This window comes from Charadrius vociferus, unplaced genomic scaffold (assembly GCF_000708025.1).
Source record: "Charadrius vociferus isolate BGI_N301 unplaced genomic scaffold, ASM70802v2 scaffold32, whole genome shotgun sequence".
Classification (NCBI taxonomy): Eukaryota; Metazoa; Chordata; class Aves; order Charadriiformes; family Charadriidae; genus Charadrius; species Charadrius vociferus.
This window is the reverse complement of record NW_009647856.1, coordinates 6250163-6270381: the sequence shown is the minus strand read 5'-3', so window position 1 is coordinate 6270381 and position 20219 is coordinate 6250163. Positions and strand designations below refer to the sequence as shown.

The 20219-nt window shown below is 45.3% G+C and overlaps 1 protein-coding gene across 1 annotated transcript in view; it reads right to left on the bottom strand.

Annotated features, from left to right (window-relative positions):
• The window catches only part of FRMD4A (FERM domain containing 4A), a 189342-nt gene that overhangs the window by 79365 nt on the left and 89758 nt on the right, over positions 1 to 20219 (bottom strand). Inside the window, 2 exon segments of the mRNA XM_009882937.1 lie at positions 778 to 862; positions 14640 to 14732. Of these exon segments, the coding sequence (XP_009881239.1) occupies positions 778 to 862; positions 14640 to 14732 (178 nt within the window).

Below are 20219 nucleotides of genomic sequence, written 5' to 3'. Positions count from 1 at the left end.
CCCACAAGATGGCGCCCGCGCCGCAGCCCGCGCGGCCGCTGCCGCCCTCTTCGGGCGGGAACCCCTAACGGCATCCACTCAGCACAGAGCAGGCCTCAACAGCGGCGGGGTTTTGACACAAAACCAGACATTTCCTTCTAAATACAAAACAGTTTATAATTTTAGCAGCTGGATTCCCTCCTGCAAACCACAAGAGTTACTTCCAGGATTGTTTTACCTCAGAACCTCTATCTGACAAGAAAGATGCTGCCAAGTGCTGGGGACGTTAAAGACAGAGGTGCGAAGGAGGGTTGGAAGAGGAGGAAGACGTATCATAGAATCATAGAATGGTTTATGTTGGAAGAGACTTTGAAGATCATCTCGTTCCAACCCCCCTGCCATGGGCAGGGACACCTCCCACCAGCCCAGGTTGATCAAAGCCCCATCCAGCCTGGCCTTGAACACCTCCAGGGATGGGGCACCACAGCTTCTCTGGGCAACCTGGGCCAGTGTTTCACCACCCTCACAGTAAAGGATTTCTTCCTAATATCTATTCTAAATCTCCCCTCTTTCAGTTTAAAACCGTTACCCCTTGTGCTATCGCTGCCCTCCCTGATAAAGAGTCCTGCCCCAGCTCTCCTGTAGGCCCTTTAGGTACTGAAAGGCCACTATAAGGTCTCCCTGGAGTCTTCTCTATCTTGAAGTCTGGATGTGAACAATGTAAATTTTGGGTCAGGGGCTGCAGACCCAAGTGTCTCAGCCCACCCCAGTGCCACCCAGAGTCCCCTGAGTTCTTACCTTGTAGATGCAGGACTTGGCGTTCAAGAAAAACAGCTCAATGGTGGCATTGTCCTTCAGATAGGAGATGCTTTCAATGTAGAACCTGAAAGGGAAAGCAAGAGAGGTGAGACACATGGGAGAACTAGGGCAAAACATAAAAATGCACTCATTAGATCAAAAATATAGTCAACGGAGTCATGATGACTATACTAAAGATGAAGTTTCTTGGCTTATGACAGACTGGGGTGATGAAAGAGGCTCGTGTGTGCTCTAGGACATGATCAGTCACCACCACCCCAGCCATACCAAAGGAACTGGATGATCAAGTGGATTATTTTGGTTCTAAATAATCCTTTGTCTCGTTTTTAAACTTCAAAGAATCTTTTATTCTGTTTGCTTGTAAACTCCTCTTCGTTCTCTGTCACATTTTGGCATTTCTTCTTCACTCCTTTACCTAACCTGCTTGTTTCAGTGCTGTTGACCTGAGCCTTCTAAAATGTTCACTGACAGAAATCCACTTCTGGGTTCCTTTCCTATCCACTTCAGCTCTGCATAAAGCAAATTTTATAAGGGCTTCTTTACGTATTTTAGCAGCTAGCACGTAGCAGCTATGGTCGCAGAGTAAGCAGCCAGCAATATTAAGAACCTTGCACAATTTACCAGTACTGTGAGTAGCGATGTTGGGGATGACTAGGAATGCCAGTAATCTAATTTTTTTTTTTTTTGGAGCTGAGATGACTTCTCAAAACTCAGTAGAAAGCTGACTACCCCAAACCCTCAGTGTCAGGAAAACCCACTCTCTTGCATTGGCTGATTACCCCAAATATTTGCAATTATGTTGAAAGCCCATGGTATATATGAATCAATTCAGTACTTCATGTCCTGCCTGCTTTGAAGGTTTGATTCTTTGGTGGTGAAGTCCATGAGAGTTTTGCCACTGGCTTGAATTGACTCGAGCCCTTAATTCTGCTTTGTGACCTTTTAGGGAAAAAAGCTCAGGATACTGTCAAAATTAATGACTGATCGTTACATGTAAGTATGCTGTGTGTCCCTGTAGTAACAGAGAAAGCCTGCATAGGTTCAGTGAATGATTAAAGTTAATTTTGCATTTACTTTGAGTTTTAAGTAAGGGAAAAAAAAATACATCTGTCTGCCCACCCTGTTTTATAGTGATCTTTAAGTTGCAGTACAGTGGCAGCAATGTTCCTTACATAAATTCCAGTACTATCATGCCTTGTCAGAGGCAATTAGAATAGGGAAGGTGCCAGCGAAATCCTGTCTGCATTAGGAACTTAAAAAACTGAGATACCTTAGAAATCTGGGTTGAGATGTAGGGTCCAGTTACAGAGAAACCTTACTGCCTGACCCTACTGTCTGGGACAGCCCCGCTGACACCGCTGGGGCTTCACACAAGCACTGGAGGGATTGTCCATGTTGAGCTATTTGCAGAATTGAAGGCCTTAAATGTAACCTTCTTAGGGGTAAAGGTCAGAGCTTTGTAGTACTCCTAAGTGTCTTCTGAAGACCCTTCAAAACAGTTTATTTCCTGACAGATACAACCAACTACTTGCTTGCCAGAGCGAAAGAAACATTTTGAGCTCTTCTTGTTCATCTGCTGAAGTACCTCTGCTGTTATCCCTCCTTCCTCCCCCAGAAAAGTTCAAATGAGAAATAAAAAAAGAAAAAAAAAAACAAAACCAAAAAAATATTTGACTATAAGGAACATGAAGCACAGAATTTCAACTTTTGTTTCTGGTTTCCACTGGTTTCACCTCCTGTCCTTGAAACTGCCTCTCTCTTTTTTTTTTTTTTTGGCAAATAAAAATATACTTGGCTTTAGAAATTCAAAAAAGATGCTGCAATAAAAAAGGAACCTTCTACTAGATCTGCTCTCTGACTGCAGCTGGCTTTCCATCTGCTGAATTCATGGAGAAAAATGATAATTTTACACATTCTATGATTTTTGGAGAACCTCCTCTGCTTATCTCCACTACCAGTGCTCTCCAAGTTGTGATGGTGGGATCTTTAATTCCGGGTCAGAAGAATACAGGAACATTTATTCCATTTTTTAATCCCAGTGAAGGTTAGCCAAAATGCTTTTTGTTTCACCGGATCAAATGAGGCCATCCTCATCATCACTAGAGGGCAATATTGCATTTCTTAAGGCTGCAAGTATCTTTCCCAAGGCTTTCCACATAGCTGTACACAGATTATTTTCTGTACAAAATTGAGTCTCTCAGAGCCTGCACATGATACTTCATCTTCACAAAGAAACCCCAGTTCTCAAGTGATCTCCAGAGTGGAGACTGTACTGGGGAGCTACTGGCTCTCACACATGCACCCAGACAAATGCAAAGCATGTGCACCAGGAAATTGGTGCTACTTAAAAGAAAACAGATTTGCAGAGAGAACTCTTGTGGGATTTTCTGTGTGGCGAGCTCAGAAAACCCGAACTGGAGCAGACTTCTCTGAATTCACAGCCGGTGCTGCAACAACAGAGAGGGGAGGGAAAGACACGGTTTTTTGCACTGATCGTGAATCTCTGTCAGACCTCCTCCTGTTACCACCTTTTCCAAATATGGTGAAGGAAACCGCACTTTACAATGACCAATGTCAGTGACTAAGGAGGCAGGAAGAGGCATCCAGCTGCTAAGGCAATGAACCAAGCAAAAAATCTGGGTTAAATTCCTGACTGGGACACAGGTTTCCTTCATGACCTTCAGAAAACCATTTAGCTGCTCAGGGCTGTTGTGCTGTGTTTAGAAAATACTCCTCCCTCCTCTGCCCCTCTCTGTCTGTTTTGCCTGTTAAGCTTATAAGCCCTTTCTTACAGCATGTTTCAAGATCATCAGTTTTAAGGGGCAACTCTCAGATTTCTGTTAAGGACTCCCCTGAGAGCAGCATTCCTCCATGTGCTGTGAAGCTGGTATATCCAGGAAATAAAGGATGGGCTGGGCAGAGAAACAGGCAGTACAATGTGTCCGACACCTCTGCTCCGCTACCTACATCTCTTGCAATACAGCCAACGAAGAGCTTTGCCTCAAGGAGTTCCAACAAGAGGTTTCCTGACAGCCAGAAACTATTGCTGTGAGAAATTAGGTGTCTGCAAGAAGGGGGAGCACCCCACAGGAATTTTTGAGTGTAAAAACCAGAAAAATCATTTTGGAAAAAGTTTAAAAGATCAGCCAGCGTTAATCTATTTCTGCTTTCCCCATCCCTCCCTACCCCCAGTAACTTATAATTCATGAAGTACATTTTCTAAGCATTAATTAAATAGACCAGTGAATATTACGCTGGGCAATGAACACAAAGTGCCTATCTTGACTGCTCCCTCTCCGCGGCAGGAAGATAATAATGAGTACTGCAGAAGGTATCTTAGAAGACTTCAGAAGCGGCTGCATCTGAAACGTTTAAGGCTTTTTAGCTGCGAGGACATGTCTCATACTGATCAGATTGATCTATATTAAGCGTTGGTTAACTGACAACTTGCTCTGAGACAGCTTAAGCCCCCTTAAGCCGTGATGAATGGCAATTCCCATCGTAACCAGCCAGGCACAGACATTTATATAGCAGTGCCTGCAAGAAGCAGCTGTGGAAACTCCTGATCCTTGGGTGATGGGAAACTGGCACTACCGTAATTTCTCCCTTGCATTACACAGGTACGCACCACCGACTTGCAGCAGGGAGAAATGCCTGACTGAGTATTGGACTCACCAGTTTGATTACTGGTCCTTCAGGAGATGGAGAATCCCTGGCCACTACTGCCGGCCTCATATGTGAACCCAATGGTGTGTGTGCAGATGGGCAAATTTAGCAGTGTTGGGAAGGTACTTGATCACTGGTGTTTTGTCCTCTCAGCGTGGACAGGAGACCTCATTTCCACCAGGGAAATGGCCTCCAAAAGCACCTGAGCTGGTGGTGTGCTTGTGTGGCCAATGACAGCTGAAATGAGCAGCACTCCCAATTTCCACACACCAAAAGAAACTGTCAAATAAAAAATATTTAGCATTGCCACTAACACACAGCCCTGCATATATCCTGTCAGCCTGAACTTGGCCATCTATCACCTAGCGGGGACCAGACTCTGAGCAGTTGCGTTCCTGACTGTGCAAATGTACTATTGTAGCATTTGAGATCACAAGCCCGTGTGTTTATTTCCAAGCAGAACATGCCAAACGGTAAATATATTTCACTGTGGTCTTCAACACAATCATGTTCGAAGCATGACCACAGCAGATGGATGTCTTGTCTACTTCAGGTGTAGATATGTCCTGGGGCAGTTATATCATCCTAGTTCCTGTGATGTTTGACTCTGGTGAGAACCAGCTGGTCCAAAAGTCTTTTATCCAACAGCAAAACCAGTTTTTTCAACAAAAAGAAACACTCCAAAAGCTCCCAGTCTGGTGCTATGGTGTTTTCTTCCAAGAAAATTCAAAGAAAACATTGAAAAAAACAACTCAGGAAGGTTTCAACACTTGGTTTCACTAAGGAACAGCATCTTCTTGAGGAGTTCCCCTACCAGAAAAAACTGTCTTTGAAACTGAAGCCTTGACTAGGACAAAGGGTCACTCTGCCATCTGGAGAGCCCAGAACAGGCAAAAGCATAGCAAAGCATTCTCTTGTTACTGTCCTATCAAGCCTCGCTCTTCAGATGTCTTGACCTCAGAGGCAGGCAGTGAGGTGGCCACAGGGGCACAGGAGGCAGCCGGGTGAGGGACATGCCAAGGCATGTGGCTCCAGCGTTCTGGTACAGTGCTGTGTGAGCAGTCCAGTCAAAATAGAGGTGAGCAGTGCCAAGCAGTGCCAGAGAGGCCAAGGATGGCACTGAGGGTGTTTGCTGCTGATCAAAGTGACCGTGACTGATAACAGTGTGGCAGTGATTTTTGGATGAGTTCCTGCCTTTTCCAAAGGGCAGGAGCTGGGGACTCAGTATTGGCAAGGGGGGTACCCTCCCTCCAGTCCTGTGATACTGCTTCCATGCAGGGAGGCAAACCACCCCATCTTGGGCCTATTCTGAATAGAAAAGGGGAAAAATCCCAGAATAACAATCCCAAGTGGTTCTTCTCCCTGATGAAAACATTATTTTTTCCCATGAAAAAGGAAAATAAAGGGTAAAACCAGATTTCACGGAAGAAGTCAGAATGAAGCAAAAGGATTTTGGTTTTGGTGTGCAGTCACCTTCCCCAGTGGTTCCTCCTGCCGTAGGTGGGAAATGCACCCAGACCCAAGAGGAAGGATTGAAATGGGCAGAGGAGTCTCCCATGTCCTTCCCAGCTGGCTGACTCCATTGTGGTTAGGATGCAGGACAGAGCTGTCAGCAGAGCTCGGTGGCTCTGTCAATGGACTGCCTCTTATTTCATTATCACAAAGCAATGGCTAAAGGAGGAGACCCCTTTTCTGCCTCATCCATCCTGGGGTCTGCCTCATTATCCCTCACCATGTCATTTAAAACCTCAGAGGATAATTTGAAAAATATGAGGCCATTTGCTAACCAGGAAAAGAAAAATCACATGCATCGGTATAATGGACTTAAATGCAGATGTCATTATGTCCAGTGTCTCATGCTAAATGAGTATTCTGAGCAGCTCAGGCTGCAGAGCTCCTTTTATGTTTCATCCCTGTTTGCTAATAGTCATGGGTGCGCACTTTTATGTGCTGACACTTAAAGCAGACAATGGTCATGCTAAATAGTTGGCCTGTTAAGTAATCAGCCAGGAATGAAAATCAGCAGCGCTAAAAAGCTCCATTTACCTCCCCTTCTGCATTCATTTTGATGCTGGTCCCATGTCCTGTCCCCAGTTTTTGTGCCATGCTCCTTCCCCACCCCCCCCTCCCCAACTCAGCACCTGGGATTAGTGTACAGGGGACAGGACGCAGCAAGAGAGACCTATGTCAACTTTTACCTCATTGCAAAGAAGCCACAAAACTGGAGGTGAGTGTGATTCCAGGAATACAGGGAATTGCAGCTGTCAAAACCCCAAAGCTGTGGATATTGCTTAACCTGAGCTTGTTCCCTCTTTTTTTCCCACCCGCTGTACTGTACTATGAAGCTGTTTGCATCTTTACCCACCGCCCATCCATTTTTCTCAGTGTTTGCAAGAGGTTGGCCCATGGAACTCCTGGAAAAAAACATGTGTTTTGGGGATATTTGCTCATTCCTATGCCTCATCTTCTCCAGGTACAAAATACTAAGGGATCTGCTTTGGAATGTATAGAGACCAGCTTTCTTCCAGGCTGTATATAACGGGAGTCTTTGCAAACTGCAAAGTGCTCCAGTATCAACACAGAGAAGGGAAGGAATCAAGGTGGTCATGCAGGCACATTCCTCCCTGATATTTGGTTACAGCATCAAGCATTGCCTGGGAAGGCGCCGGCCTTAGGACAGCGAGGCCTCTGCCCTCTCACCAGGGGGGGATCCTGGCCTGAGCAAGCCATAAAAGCAGCAAGCCAGCTCAATATATTCTGCAAATCACTCCACCCCGCAGAGCTTAGCTTGCCAGAGAAGCGCATCATTGTACAAAAAGGCTGTTGCAGCTCCTCTTGGCTTGGAGTGATGTGGTTATCTGTCCCAAGGGTGGGGTAAGAGCAGTGACCGGCTCACAGCAGCACACTGCCTTCCTCCCCTCCTCTCCCTCGGTCACCACAGGAATTACCCCACGCTCTCCTGAGCACCAGCCCAGCTCTTTCCTGCTCTTTGGTCCTTACCAAGAGTGACATCTTGGCTGTTAGAAGTAACTCGCTGAGTGCACTGTCTTGCATAACACCATCCCTCAGTATTTGTAGAGCATCTTTCATCTGAGGATCTTGAACCATTTTAGGAATAGAAATCCCTCCAGCCATTCCACCATGTTGTCAGCAGCACATGAAGGCGTGAAAGCTGGCATGGGGTTTACTTACTCGCTGGCCCTACCCCTGTGTTCAATGCCACGGTGATGGGACTTCTCATAGCAGACCTTTCATCTTGCTTCACCGGTGACAGCAAATCACACCCACTGGTGTATGGTATAAATGCACAAATTGCTATGAAAATGGAAACAATGTCTGCATGACTCTGACCCAGTCAGGGAATCTGTGTGTAGGCACTGACATAGCTATTGCTGCTTGATCCAAATTAGGTACAAATCCTACACTGACAGCATTCATCATTTCTCCATAGTACCTATCATGCTGTCTAAATGCTTCCCAAAATCAGACAAGACAAAGCTGCCAGAATTAACACATTCAAAATGTGGCTCAAAACAACGAAATTTTAGAATGCTGCTTTTTCTTCCCCTTCGGGTGTCTGAATGGAAAGGAAAAACAATGGATCCCCTTCTCTAAACACAGCTCACTTATACAAATGTATTCCCAGTTAAGCAAAAAACAGAAATGATGTTATGGGACTCAAGAGCCAGCCTGCTATTAAGAAGTGTGTGTTATGGATGGCTTAGCTCAGAGCTGTGTGCTAAGTAGCAGAGCCCCATTAGTTCCCTTTCTCAAGCAAAGGTCAGTTTTCACACAAGTAAATCTTCCGACTGGACAGAAGTTTCTCATATCTCTAAAGAGACTCTGAGGAGCAAAGCCTCCCTGTAGGCAATTTATTACACCTTTCCCCTGGTGAACAGAGCGGGGGGCCACCCTTAGAAGGCGGCAATAAATTGTCTGCAGGGAGCCTTGTCTTCCCGCACAAACGAGGTCTGAGCGGCTGTATTTATACGCTGTGGCTGGGTGGGAGGAGGGGGTTTGCAGGGCTGCTGGCTTTTGGGATCTTCCCACTTAGCGTACACGCAGCTGATGCACACCAACCAGCAAAAGGCATGCTGTACAAAGAGATCTGGGTTATGGCACAGCTTTGCCGGACTTTATAGGCAGAGCAGCTCATGGGAACCCCTGAAACCAGCTTAGTTGGACTGGGTTGGTTATGTGGGTTTAGTATTCTGATTTTTGCTATTGCTTCTACAGCACCCCAGCAGTGCATGGAGCTATAATGTGAGTGGCAGATGTCTCTTAGTCTCCCTTCTCTGTAGCATAAACTGCCTGCAAGCTTGGTGCAAGGATGAGGATGGAGCACCCCAAGGTGCTGAAACATCTCAGACCAGTTCCCTGAGCTCCCCTGGGATGATCAAGCTCCATGGCAAAGCAGTGCCCAGCACCACTCTCCTTGCAACTCCCTTTGCAGAGGGGTCTGCAGCTGACCAGGGAAGAGCAGAGGAGCAGAGCAATTTGTGTATATATTGTATAGATTTTTCCCCAGCATCTTCTCCTGGGTGCTAGCAGGTGAGATGAAGCATATCCATGGATGAAAGCAAACTCTGCCACTTCTCTCCCTCTGCCCTGGCTGCAAAATTGATGTATTTGATAATCTATTTAGGTGTGTCTCCCCAGTTCCTGGAAACCTCTGTCTCATACCACGAGGCAGGGACAGGGCTGCTCCTTCTCTCTCCTCGGAGCGAAGAGACAGGAGCTGGCGATTCCTTATCCCCTGCCTGGAGCAAAGTGGTGGAGCGCCACATATCCTCTCTGGTGGGGAAAACTGTGGATGGAGAAACACAGCCCATTACATGTGAGACAAATAAATTGCTCTGGTTAATTTCTGGTGTGGTTCTATTTCGCTCTTCTTGCCGTAGCAGGCTTCTGTCATCGCCAACCCCTAATCTAATTTCTCGGAGAGACGCAAAGCTGAGTGGAAATGAATGCCGCACACAACCATGGTGTGCTGGGATTGCCACGTGAGTGAGTCAGGCAAGTTGGGAGCAGGATGCCATGAATCTGCACCCCATACGTGTCTTCTGGCCATTGGGGAAGCCAGCAATGTATTTCAGCGACAGGTTGTAAGGTGCATCTAGCCCTATGAACAACCCATATTAGCAACCACTGTCTCTCTTCCTTCCAGGATCAGCTGTTTCCAAATGGTCTCCGGCTTCTTTCATTTTCAACATTAGTCTTTTTCTAATGGAATACAGGTTTAAAGACTGGGTATGAAGGAGGGCTGAAAAACTAAAATAGAATAAGGTCTCACTAGCAGCTGAAATCTGGTCCAATTCTGTTCAGATAGTCATGCAAAGCCTTGTAGATGGGAAATGCCTCCTCAATCCTGGCTGTGCCAACCTGGTTTGAAATTCTGAATGTATAGGCTGCTCTTGATGCACACAGAGGGGATTCGTCAGGTGAAAAGAGGTAGCTACAATGTAGATGCCTACATCTGAGCAGGGGTCTGAGGTCAGAGAAGAGGCATAGGTATTTTAGACTGCACCTTATTGAATTCCAAAGCAGTCATCTAAAATAAGACGGATGATTTTTTCCTGAAAAGTGCCTATTTCTTTCCACTGGTTATACAGGGAGGCTGTGCTAATTACCCTGGCATACAGGTAAACATCTCAGGTTTGGTGTGGTGAGTCCCATCTCAGACATCTGTCCCACCTGCCTCGCACGTGGACCACCACCGGTGCACACAGAGCTGTGTTCCTTCAGGTTAAATGAAGCAATGACACGCATGAGCTTTGCACTCCGTGTTTCAGTGCTGGTCTCTTATTTAAGGCCACTTTGTTCTGTAGTAACTGTGGTAACCTGGCAAAACATCTGGCCTCAATATTGAGAGTCCTGAGCCCCCACAGCTCCCATGCTGACTTCAGCCTAGCCAGTACGTATGAACGCATGCCAGACGTTGCTGGACATAGGCGTTCCTTTGTGGGAATACTGCCGGGCCATAGATACAAACTCTGCCCCACAGTGTATTTGAGTACTGAGGATTTATTTCACATTTTTTCCATGCCTTTCTGAAAGGAAAGCCTTTCCAAGTGAGAGATGTTCTGATTTAGCGTGACGACTTCTGCAGTGAGTTGTCACTGTTTAGCTGGTGGAGCTACCCTGAGAACACATATATTCATTCCTGGGAAAATATCCACCAGTAAAGTGAATTTTATTTGCTGAGCTTGTTCATATAAATTAACAGCATGACAAACAACCAGAAGATAAAGAGATCAGACCCATGCTGGTGGTTCCCTAGCTAAGGATTGCTAATCCCACGAGGCCATTGTTTGAGGATGAGAATTCACTGCAAAGGCTGGCCAACTTTGCTTTCCGTGAACAAACAGCATGTCTATGCTCTGGTCCTCTCTCACCTCAGAGATTTACACAAAGGGAGTAACTTTGCCTTCCTTCTCCTGCCTGTGAGAGTTAGGGCAAAGTGCTTCCTTCCCTGCCAAAAGTATAACAACCTTTATCTGAACCCCTGCTAGCCCTGTTTTCTTCTGACCTCCTTGCTGCCTGAGTCTACACACTTTACTTAGGTTCCTGCCCTTTGCCATACAGCTCATGTTGTGAGCTACAATTTCACTATTCTCTTCTGGTCTCTGTAAAATCAGCTAGTCAAGCAATTCCTCCTTCCTTCATCCCCATCCTTTGCTTCTCCCAGACTTCAGCTGTGACTCTCATCTGACTTGGTTTATCTGCACTGTAAACCCCCTGAGGCAGGGAATGAGTTTCACCAACAACCAAGTGACCAGGGCTTTAGAAAGCCACCCAGGGAAGCTAATTCTAAGATGAGAACTAATATCACTCCCATGCTGTTGCCAGACATCCCACCTGCCCTGCAAGACACATGGCACTCTCTCTTGCTTTCATGTATGGCTTTAAAGCTATATAAACGGATATTAGCAGAGTCTCATAAAATAATATTGCACAAGAATAGCCATGGGGCAGTTCACAGCTGCCCAAGCAGTTCTGATTGCTTCCTAGATTCCAATGTTGTTCTCAGTGGAAAGCTTCCAGAGAAGCATTAGATGACAACCTGAAGACGGAGAGGCTTCAGTTAGCTGTGCAAGTGTACGAGGGCAGAAGCAATTTCTTCCAAACTAATGCTAAGAACTTCCTTATAAAATCCTCCTTCTTTGACACAGTGCTGTGAAATTTTTGGTCTTTGATTACGGAAGAGAGTAAAGACACTGGCCATCAATGTTCAACAGTGTCAGACCCCAAGGAAATGCGTGTCAAAAGATGAAGCTTCAACAGTACTGCAGAGATTTAAATAAGGGAGGAGAATTTCACACTGCAAAGCTTGTGAAACTTCCTATTTTCAGTACGGTTCCTCCAAGAAGCCTTTGCTTAAAAAGGCATGCTTCCCTTAAATATACTTTTAGAGCAATCAAAAAACTACGGTACCTTTGGTGGGCGTGCAGGCCATCAACACTGCTGCAGACATGTTAAGGGTAAAAAAAAATTGATGGTCACATAAAAGGTGAAAATGGTTCCTCTGTAGCTTCTCCTTTTCACAGACTACTATTTACAATTCTTGCCTAAAGCTTAATGTCTTCTGTAGTTACCATATGTGGTTGAATTGTACATTTACTTCGACTAGAGGGAAAACCCCACATGATCCTGATACAGTAAACAGATTTCTCTGTAATGAACATCTGGCACATCCAGTTACTTGTATTACTATCCCCCCAATTAGGACCCCCAGCATGAACCTCAGCTTTCTCAGCTGCAGTGCTTGGGAGAGGTAATGCAAGAAAGGTATTTGCAAACACAGGCAAACCTTCACCAAGGATATAGTAGATGTCATGGGCATCCAGCCATTTAAAAATTAACACATTTGTAATTAGGTATGATACAGCATTAGCTATCGCTGCTTTCCACTGCATGGCAGCAGGGGAGAGGGAGCATTCTGTTTGTGGTATGGATGACTCTGCAAGCTGCTGTGCACCTCCAGATTATGAAAATACAACCCTGTCTATGCATGGGTCCCTCCACAACCATTCCTTCAGCTCTTGCTTTAGTTCCCAAGCCAGAACTGGAACTGCTGGTAACAGATACCTGGGGCATTTCCAACTTCAGCCAGCTGGCTGGAGTTGATTTCTTCTCCAACTGCCTTCTGCTCAGATCAGATTTGGGGATGGACATGGGAACTCTTTAAAGTGCTGGGAAACTTTTTCAACTTCTTGCCAGCATCTGAGATCCACAGGGGAAGAAAACCAGTAGAAAAGCCATGGTAAGTTAATTCCCATTCCTAACTCTTGAGGCATCTGGCCTTCCAGTCCAATTCAGATTGTAACGCACTGAGACAATCCACGCATTACCACCACAAATAAGAGCATAAGCACATAGTCAGTCTGGTTTTCACACGCTCACTTTTCAGACACTGAATGCTGACTTTTCCCCTATGGATTTTCCCTATGGATTACGATTCTGGAACAGGAGAGGTCACTCATTTACTAACTGTTGTATGGATCCATAGTCCTATGATGTCCCTTGGCTAAGATACTGCTAGAATGACTTGTCTCTGCTGTGCTGCCAACTTTCATAAAACAATACAGATGGCAATATTTATGCTCATTGAGTGGTCTTTGAAATGAATATGAGAGTGGCTCAGTAGCACCAGTTTTCATGCAATTAGCAGTTCCACTCCTGAAATCTGCACTTAGCTCTTGCTCAGTCACAGCTTTCCCTGTTTCCCTGTTTTCCGTGGGATCCCTGCCCTAGCATGGACTCCTCAATTTGGCCTCTAGGCAAGATGCTTGATAACAGAGCTGCTGTGTTCTTAATGAGTTTAGTTTTTAAAAAAATTGCCTAGAAGTCTAACGCTTTTGCAGAAGAGCTCCAACAGTTTTGTGTAGTTCTAAGCACAGGTGGATCTGAATCATATACACTGGAAATGTTCAGCTCTGGATCTACCCTTGTGGCTTGAAGCACCCAAAATGTAGACTAAGCTCTTCTCATGGGAGAGACAGCAGGTCTGTTCTGGAGTCATGGGGCTTTGCACAGCCTTCATTTGTCCTAAGATATACCCACCACTAAATATGGGGCCATAACAGAACAAAGTCTCTTCTCTTGAGAAACTTCCCTTGTAATTGAAGTTAAATGAATGACAATCACTATGTGGGGAAAAAAGGCTTCACTCAGGGGAAGAAACTCAAAAGTAGGTCTTCATTTCTTGTGGGTACTATGGAATGAATGAGAGTGATGTCAGATGTAATATAACACTGGAGTGGAAAGGCTAACAGAAAAAGACACAGTAACACTGCGCTGGCTAGTTCTAGGCATGAGCTATCCATTAAAAGTAAGTCAAAACTCTCAACTTAATTTTGTACATATGCCATCCCAACCCCCAGCCTCTCTCTGGGTGTTTTAAAGCTGCAAGAGCAAATTTGTCTTCTCAGAAAATATCTCCCTTGGAGGCAAAGACACTGTGTACACAAGAGCACCGGCAGCTTCTAGCGGCTTCCAAGCACTAACAGTTCCTTACAAAATTCCCAGATGAAGAGAAATTCTCCCAAATTGCTGTAATCTTCATTTAAACCTTTCTGGCTTGGTCCGGTCCAGTCTATGAATATGTTCTATGCCCAAGCAGAAGCCAACTGGTTGCCATAAAATGCCATCATTTGCTGTTTTGCTATTCATTATACCATTACGTGGTTGAGTCCAGAAGGCAAATATGACAGAGCTATACTGGGATTAATTTGGTCCCTGACATAACACACACCCTGGGCACAATCCAGAGGAAACGGATGGCTTGCCGGTGAGGAAGCGAGCGTTTTCCCTCCAGGTGGCTGGCTCAGGTTGGTTATCCTGGCAGAAAGAGGTCTTTGTTCCGCAGCCCTACTCACCTTGGACTTTCCAGGAGTTCAGAACCCGCAAATAAAAATGTAAAGACATAACGTCTAATCTTGACCTCATACAAGGTTTCCCTGTGGGCAGCTATGGGTGTCAGTGTGGCTACTACTTATTTACACTCGTGTGAAAAGAGTTTTCAAATCCAAAGAGCTCAAAAGAAACCTCTGTAAAAGTGTTTGTCCACAGGTGTTTCTAAAGTGTGAGAAACTGACAGTCTCATTTCCTGGCCTCTGGGGAACAGGTCATCCATAGCTGTATCCCATGGGAAGGCTTTGCCGTCGCGCACTTACCTGACACAAAAGTACAAAACAACCGGTCCTGACTTTTTGGGGAAGTCATGTTCCAGCACCCGCCGGTCCAGCTGAAGCCAGTTCAGGTGTCCCCTGGCAAGAGAAGAGACAGTTTTGAGCCCGGCCCTGAAGAGGTTTCTCGCTACTCATTGCAGTGAGGTCTGAGGTGTTACAAAAGATGAACCGAAGCACATGCTATTTGCCCTCGGCTATTGCATGATATTTGAAAAAGGCACAGGAGATGTTTGAGGATCGGAGGCGATATTGTCCTGGCAACATTTCAGTCTGGGAATCGAACAGCTAAAGTTCAATCTGTCAGGGTGAAAAGCTGGCAGCACCGACCAGGCAGGACAGCCCCAAATGTTATGAGCTTCACCTTTTTATTACAACCCCCAGGAGCAGTTGTATCATTAAAAGTCTGTCAAGATTTTCATTAGAAATCCTTACTGTTAAGCGTTTCCACCACGCCTGCAATATTTCACTCAAGGCTAAACCTGACTCTACAGCCTCAGACAGTTTATTTACCACCCACACGCCTGCAATAGCCTCTCCAGGTTTGCCCAACCTTCGTTTTTCCTCCTTCAGAGCGCTCCTGAAAAGCAGCTGCTCCATGAAGCGTTCCAGCTTCAATTACCACATGCTGCTTTGCTTTTGCCTAGATGGTACCTGTCGCTATTATTTTCTCCTGTAATTTATCCATTCGTGTCTTGCTGCTGGAAGCTTTCCTGGGCAGCAGCTCTGTTCTTTGTCACGTTCCCCACATTGTGGAGTGCTGTGTGCACGTGAGAGGTATTTTATAAATACCATTATTTGTATTACAGGGGCATCTCACTCCCCAGCTGAGATAAAGGCCCTGTTAAATTAGGCGCTGTGGAAGTACATAGGGTAAAATTCAGGCCCCACTGAAGTTGGTGGGAATTTTGCCATTGCCATCAGAGATGCTGGGGCTGCATCCTGTGAGCGTTTTGCTATTGATTTCAGTCAGACCAGATTTCACCCAGAGGGAGAGGCAGCCCTTGCCTTCAGCGCTCGGCTGTCTAGACAAGCGCAGGGAGAGAGAATCAAAGTGATTTTGGGGAGAATCTTGCAGCAAATAAAGCAGGAAATGGAACTCAGATGTCCTGAGCTCTATTCCAGTGCCTATTCGCCAGCTCATGCTAATCCTCAAGAATAATTCTTCATTCCTTTGAAAATGAAAAAAAAAAAAAAAAAAAAAGGCTTGGTTTAAAAAAATGAGTTAAATTAACTTCTAGGGTTGCCACAAGCCTTAGCAATGTACCCTGTCAGCAAACATACTCAGCTTTCACAAGGGTCTGCCCATTACTCCTTAGCAGCACTTGTGTTTTGGGCAACTGAGAAGTGCCTTTAGAAAGTACACAACAGCAACTATTCAGCAATTTAACTGGATTTGTCACTCCCCCACTCCATCTTTTCTAGAAATACAAGTAAGGGAGAAAGATGAAGTTTCAGGAGGCTTTGAATCACGGGGATTCAATTTGAATTTCTGTACAGCTGCACTGGCTTATGCGGATGCAGAAGAGGATGGGCAACTGTGGGACCTTCAAGCCCAGGCAGCCCCGGGCTGCCCTGGAGACCAGCTGGGACATCGTGGCATACACAGCATGCTGCCTTGCTCTAGCTAAGAGATTCAAAATTACTTGAAACCACTCCACTCATCACTCCAGTGGGTTCAGGATCAGACATTTACAAAGAAGATATCTCACCTCTAATTTTGCCATATAAAAGTCAGTTGTTCAGTATAAGTGGCTTTTGCATCAATTTTGCAAGAGTACCAAGTCTCAACTAGGTGCAAGTGATACGGGTGGAGTCGGGGACATTTCAAACTCATCCTGGACATCTTTTGGTGTACAAAAAAGACCAAAACCTTTTTTGTCCCCTGCTCTAGACACCTATGTGTTTCTCTCCAAGTTATTTTAACTTTTAGTCATTTTTTTTCTCTAGATAAAGTTTTTAAATAAATTTTTTCTCTATTTTTTTTCTCTAGGTAAAGGGCAGCCTCAACTGTGTGTTAGGGGCACAGACTTACTAGCAGTGTGGCTACTGGAAAGGGGTGACATAATGCAGATTTTCAAGCCCAACTAGTCATTTCATATGTCTTTATAGCAGTACATGGGCTGAGAGCAAGTCTGCCCGGCCTGGGGCAGTGCTGTTCAGTGATGCTGCAGGGGATCAGGAGTGAGGATGGCTGTGTTAAGGGGGCTGGGTGTATGGGCTAACTGGCCTTGTTCTCAGCAGGCTGCGTAGCTGGGCACACGGCGCGATGGGGTTTCCCTCTGTCATTTCTGCTGCTGGGACGCAGTTGCCCAGCGCTGCTGTGGGATCTCTGCATCATGCCTCGTCGTTCAGCACAGATGTGTACTTTAACAAGGCTTGGGTTTTAGAAGACAGATGCTCCAGACTGTCAGAAAATAAGCCCCGTTAGAAGATTCTCAGCCTGGGCACCCAAAAATTAGAGGCGTCCACATTTCCCGCTGCATCCCCCTTCTTGAAATCTGTCCTTTATCCTTTTTTTTTTTTTTTTTTGTCCTGAAGTGCTGTTATGTTCCTTTTAACAGGACTCAGGAAGGCTGAAATTCACTGTGAAGGCCACAGTACGCATGGGGATTGAAACTGGACGTGCTCACCCATTCCTCGCCAAAGTACAAAATGCGCATTTATCCATGTAGGCCAAGGTACAAAATACTGTCAGAGCAAGGAAACACCACACTAAGTCTGACATCCTATCCTGAACCTGTCCAGCTCCATTTGTATCACCAAAGTAGCAGCCACCAGCAGCTGATGACATTACACACCAGTTCCCACAGAGACCGATTTGTCGACAATGGACTTACTGTCTACTGTTTATTCAACAGAAATATCTGGGTTTGCCTAACATATACAACGAGGGGTTGAGAAGCCATGGTGAATAATTCACTTCAAGGTATTTCTTATTTTGAAAAGATGTGCTCTTTTCCTTCTCACTGCATTTTAACTTGAGAAACTGGTTGATATAATCAGTGCAAAAAGAATATATGCATATATGTATGCATACCACATTATACATTTATGTTGTTCATGTACATGGGTGTGAGTACTGATTAACACATTTAATTGCCACTGAGTTTTTGGGTTGAAGAGTTTCATTACCCTCATCTGCATGGAGCTTAAATCCAAAGCTCCTTCAGAGGAGGAAGGTCACTTAAATCCCTGCCAGGAGCAAACTGCTCACTGTACTCAATTACCACTTAAAATCTTTCAGCACTGAGGGCTTCTGCACTGCAGATTGTCACCTCACTCCTTGTTTTCAAGCATGCATGTGTGGCATGTAGAGAACAGCAGCAGTGAAGAGTCACTGGCATCCGCCTGTGAATGTGGTCTATCGGGGAGCCAAACTCCAATGCTGTTACACCACAAAACACTCTGCTCTGGAAGCCGTCTTGCTGTCTTCAGCTGAACTATTCGTGGAGCGCAGTCCCATGGAAGACAGGGAAAAATATGGGCATATGACCCTAGGCATGTAGTAATCCTGTCAGTTTGCATGGACCAATTTAGGCAGCTTGTACTGGGTTCCCATTTGTACATGCCTATATACACCTGAATTTCCCTCGCGGTTCAATTTAGAGACACAAAGTAGCTTTTGTTTCATTGTCGCCATTGATTTGTGTATTTATATCAGAGTATTCACGAATAATGGTGCAAACAGTTTTGTGTGACCTACAGGGAGCTTGAATATTGAAAGCTCGATGATTTTTCTCTGTTGGTTGTACTCATGTTAGCAGTTAAACTGGTGGTGTGTCAATAACAAATACATAATCACCTTTAGAAGAAGAAACTGGGTCCATTTACGTTACAGACTGAGTATGGATTTTGGTGCCCAGGGTTCATGTTGTTGATTGCATGCAGCAGTTCTGTTTTCTTTTATCAGGGCTTTCAGTAAAAAGTGGTACATCAATGAGTACTTTGCTTCCAGGTGGTTCTGTTTGTACAGTTTTAGTGCTTAGTGTCCAGTTTTCTGAAAAGTGGATCCACATTGATTTGTGTATTTGGACCAATAAAGCAACTCATGCCCCTTCAGCATCAAACTCATATTGGATTGAACAAACATGGAGAAAGATCATAGAAACCATATAAACTATTTTAAATTTCTATCATTTATGACATAAACAAAATAACCCTTTAAGCTCACAGCTTTTCTTGTTTAAGGTCTCAGTCCTTCTTTTACAAGGGCATGTAGTGATAGGACGAGGGGGAATGGCTTTGAACTGGAAGAGGGGAGATTTAGAATAGATATTAGGAAAAAAATATTCACTGTGAGGGTGGTGAGGCACTGGCCCAGGTTGCCCAGGGAAGCTGTGGCTGCCCCATCCCTGGAGGTGTTCAAGGCCAGGCTGGATGGGGCTTTGAGCAACCTGGGCTGGTGGGAGGTGTCCCTGCCCATGGCAGGGGGGTTGGAACGAGATGATTTTTCAGGTCGCTTCCAACCCAAACCATTCTATGATTCTATGAACAGAAATATTTTCTAAGGGGCTGCAAAGCCCAAGGAGCTATATGAATTTTGCTATACAGATTTTGGAAAACTGGGTTTGGTGACAAAGGAGCTGGTCTAACGCCACAGCAGGACATTATTCTGTGAGCACCCTGTTCAACCAGGACGTGGGATACCTGGTCCCTCATTTTGGCCCTGCCAAATGGTTGCAGGGTGGAAACAGGTTTCCCTCCAATTCCTGGAGACAAGAGAGAATTCCAGGGAATAGTGGTACCCTGCTCTCCCTCTTCTCCTACTCTGCCCTTGCCATGCCCTTGGCTGTAGGATCCTGAGCTAAGCAAGGGCACTCTCTGTCATTACCTTATCATGTTAGTACAGCCTCTAGCACAAGTGCAACATAAATAACAGGGGCCTCAATCCCTTGCAGTTTTTATTCTATATATTAGCTAGCCGAAGAAGCTGCTCTGCAGGTTCTACTCTGGCAAGGGAGCAAAAGGGTTTGGGTCAGCTCTTGGTTGGGTCCACAGGGAGAGGGAACTGTGGGATGCAAAAGTTGGTAGTTCTCCATGGAGCAGGTGACTCACATCTAAGGACAAGTAAAGGACGTGGAAAACTTCCCTGTGGCCCAGATGGGGCATCTGCAGCGAACAGAAGGGTAATCCCGACCACTTGCTCACAGTGAATGCTGGAAGAGCTGATGCCAAGAGAAAGGGCAGTTAGTGGAGACACATACACAGCTGAACTAAAAAAAAAAAAAAAAAAAAAAAAAAGACTTTTCTCCATTTCTTTTCACTGTTAATCAAACAGCATATAGCTCTTCTGGCTTCACATGAAGCTTGGCCCCACGCGCTGTACAGGGACACCCTTTTGACCTCTGCTCTCCCACAGTTAATGGCTCACGCCATAAAGCGTTCCTATCATCATTAAAATAGGAGGCGTTATTCTCTCCTCCATAATAGTCTGACAATCTAATTTTAGTCACACTGAACACAGTAATGACCCTATATTATCACAAGAAACTATTAAGTCGCCAACGCAAAGGTTGTTCCTATTGATTTTCTTCTCAGGTTGTCATGATAGAGCACAACTAATGA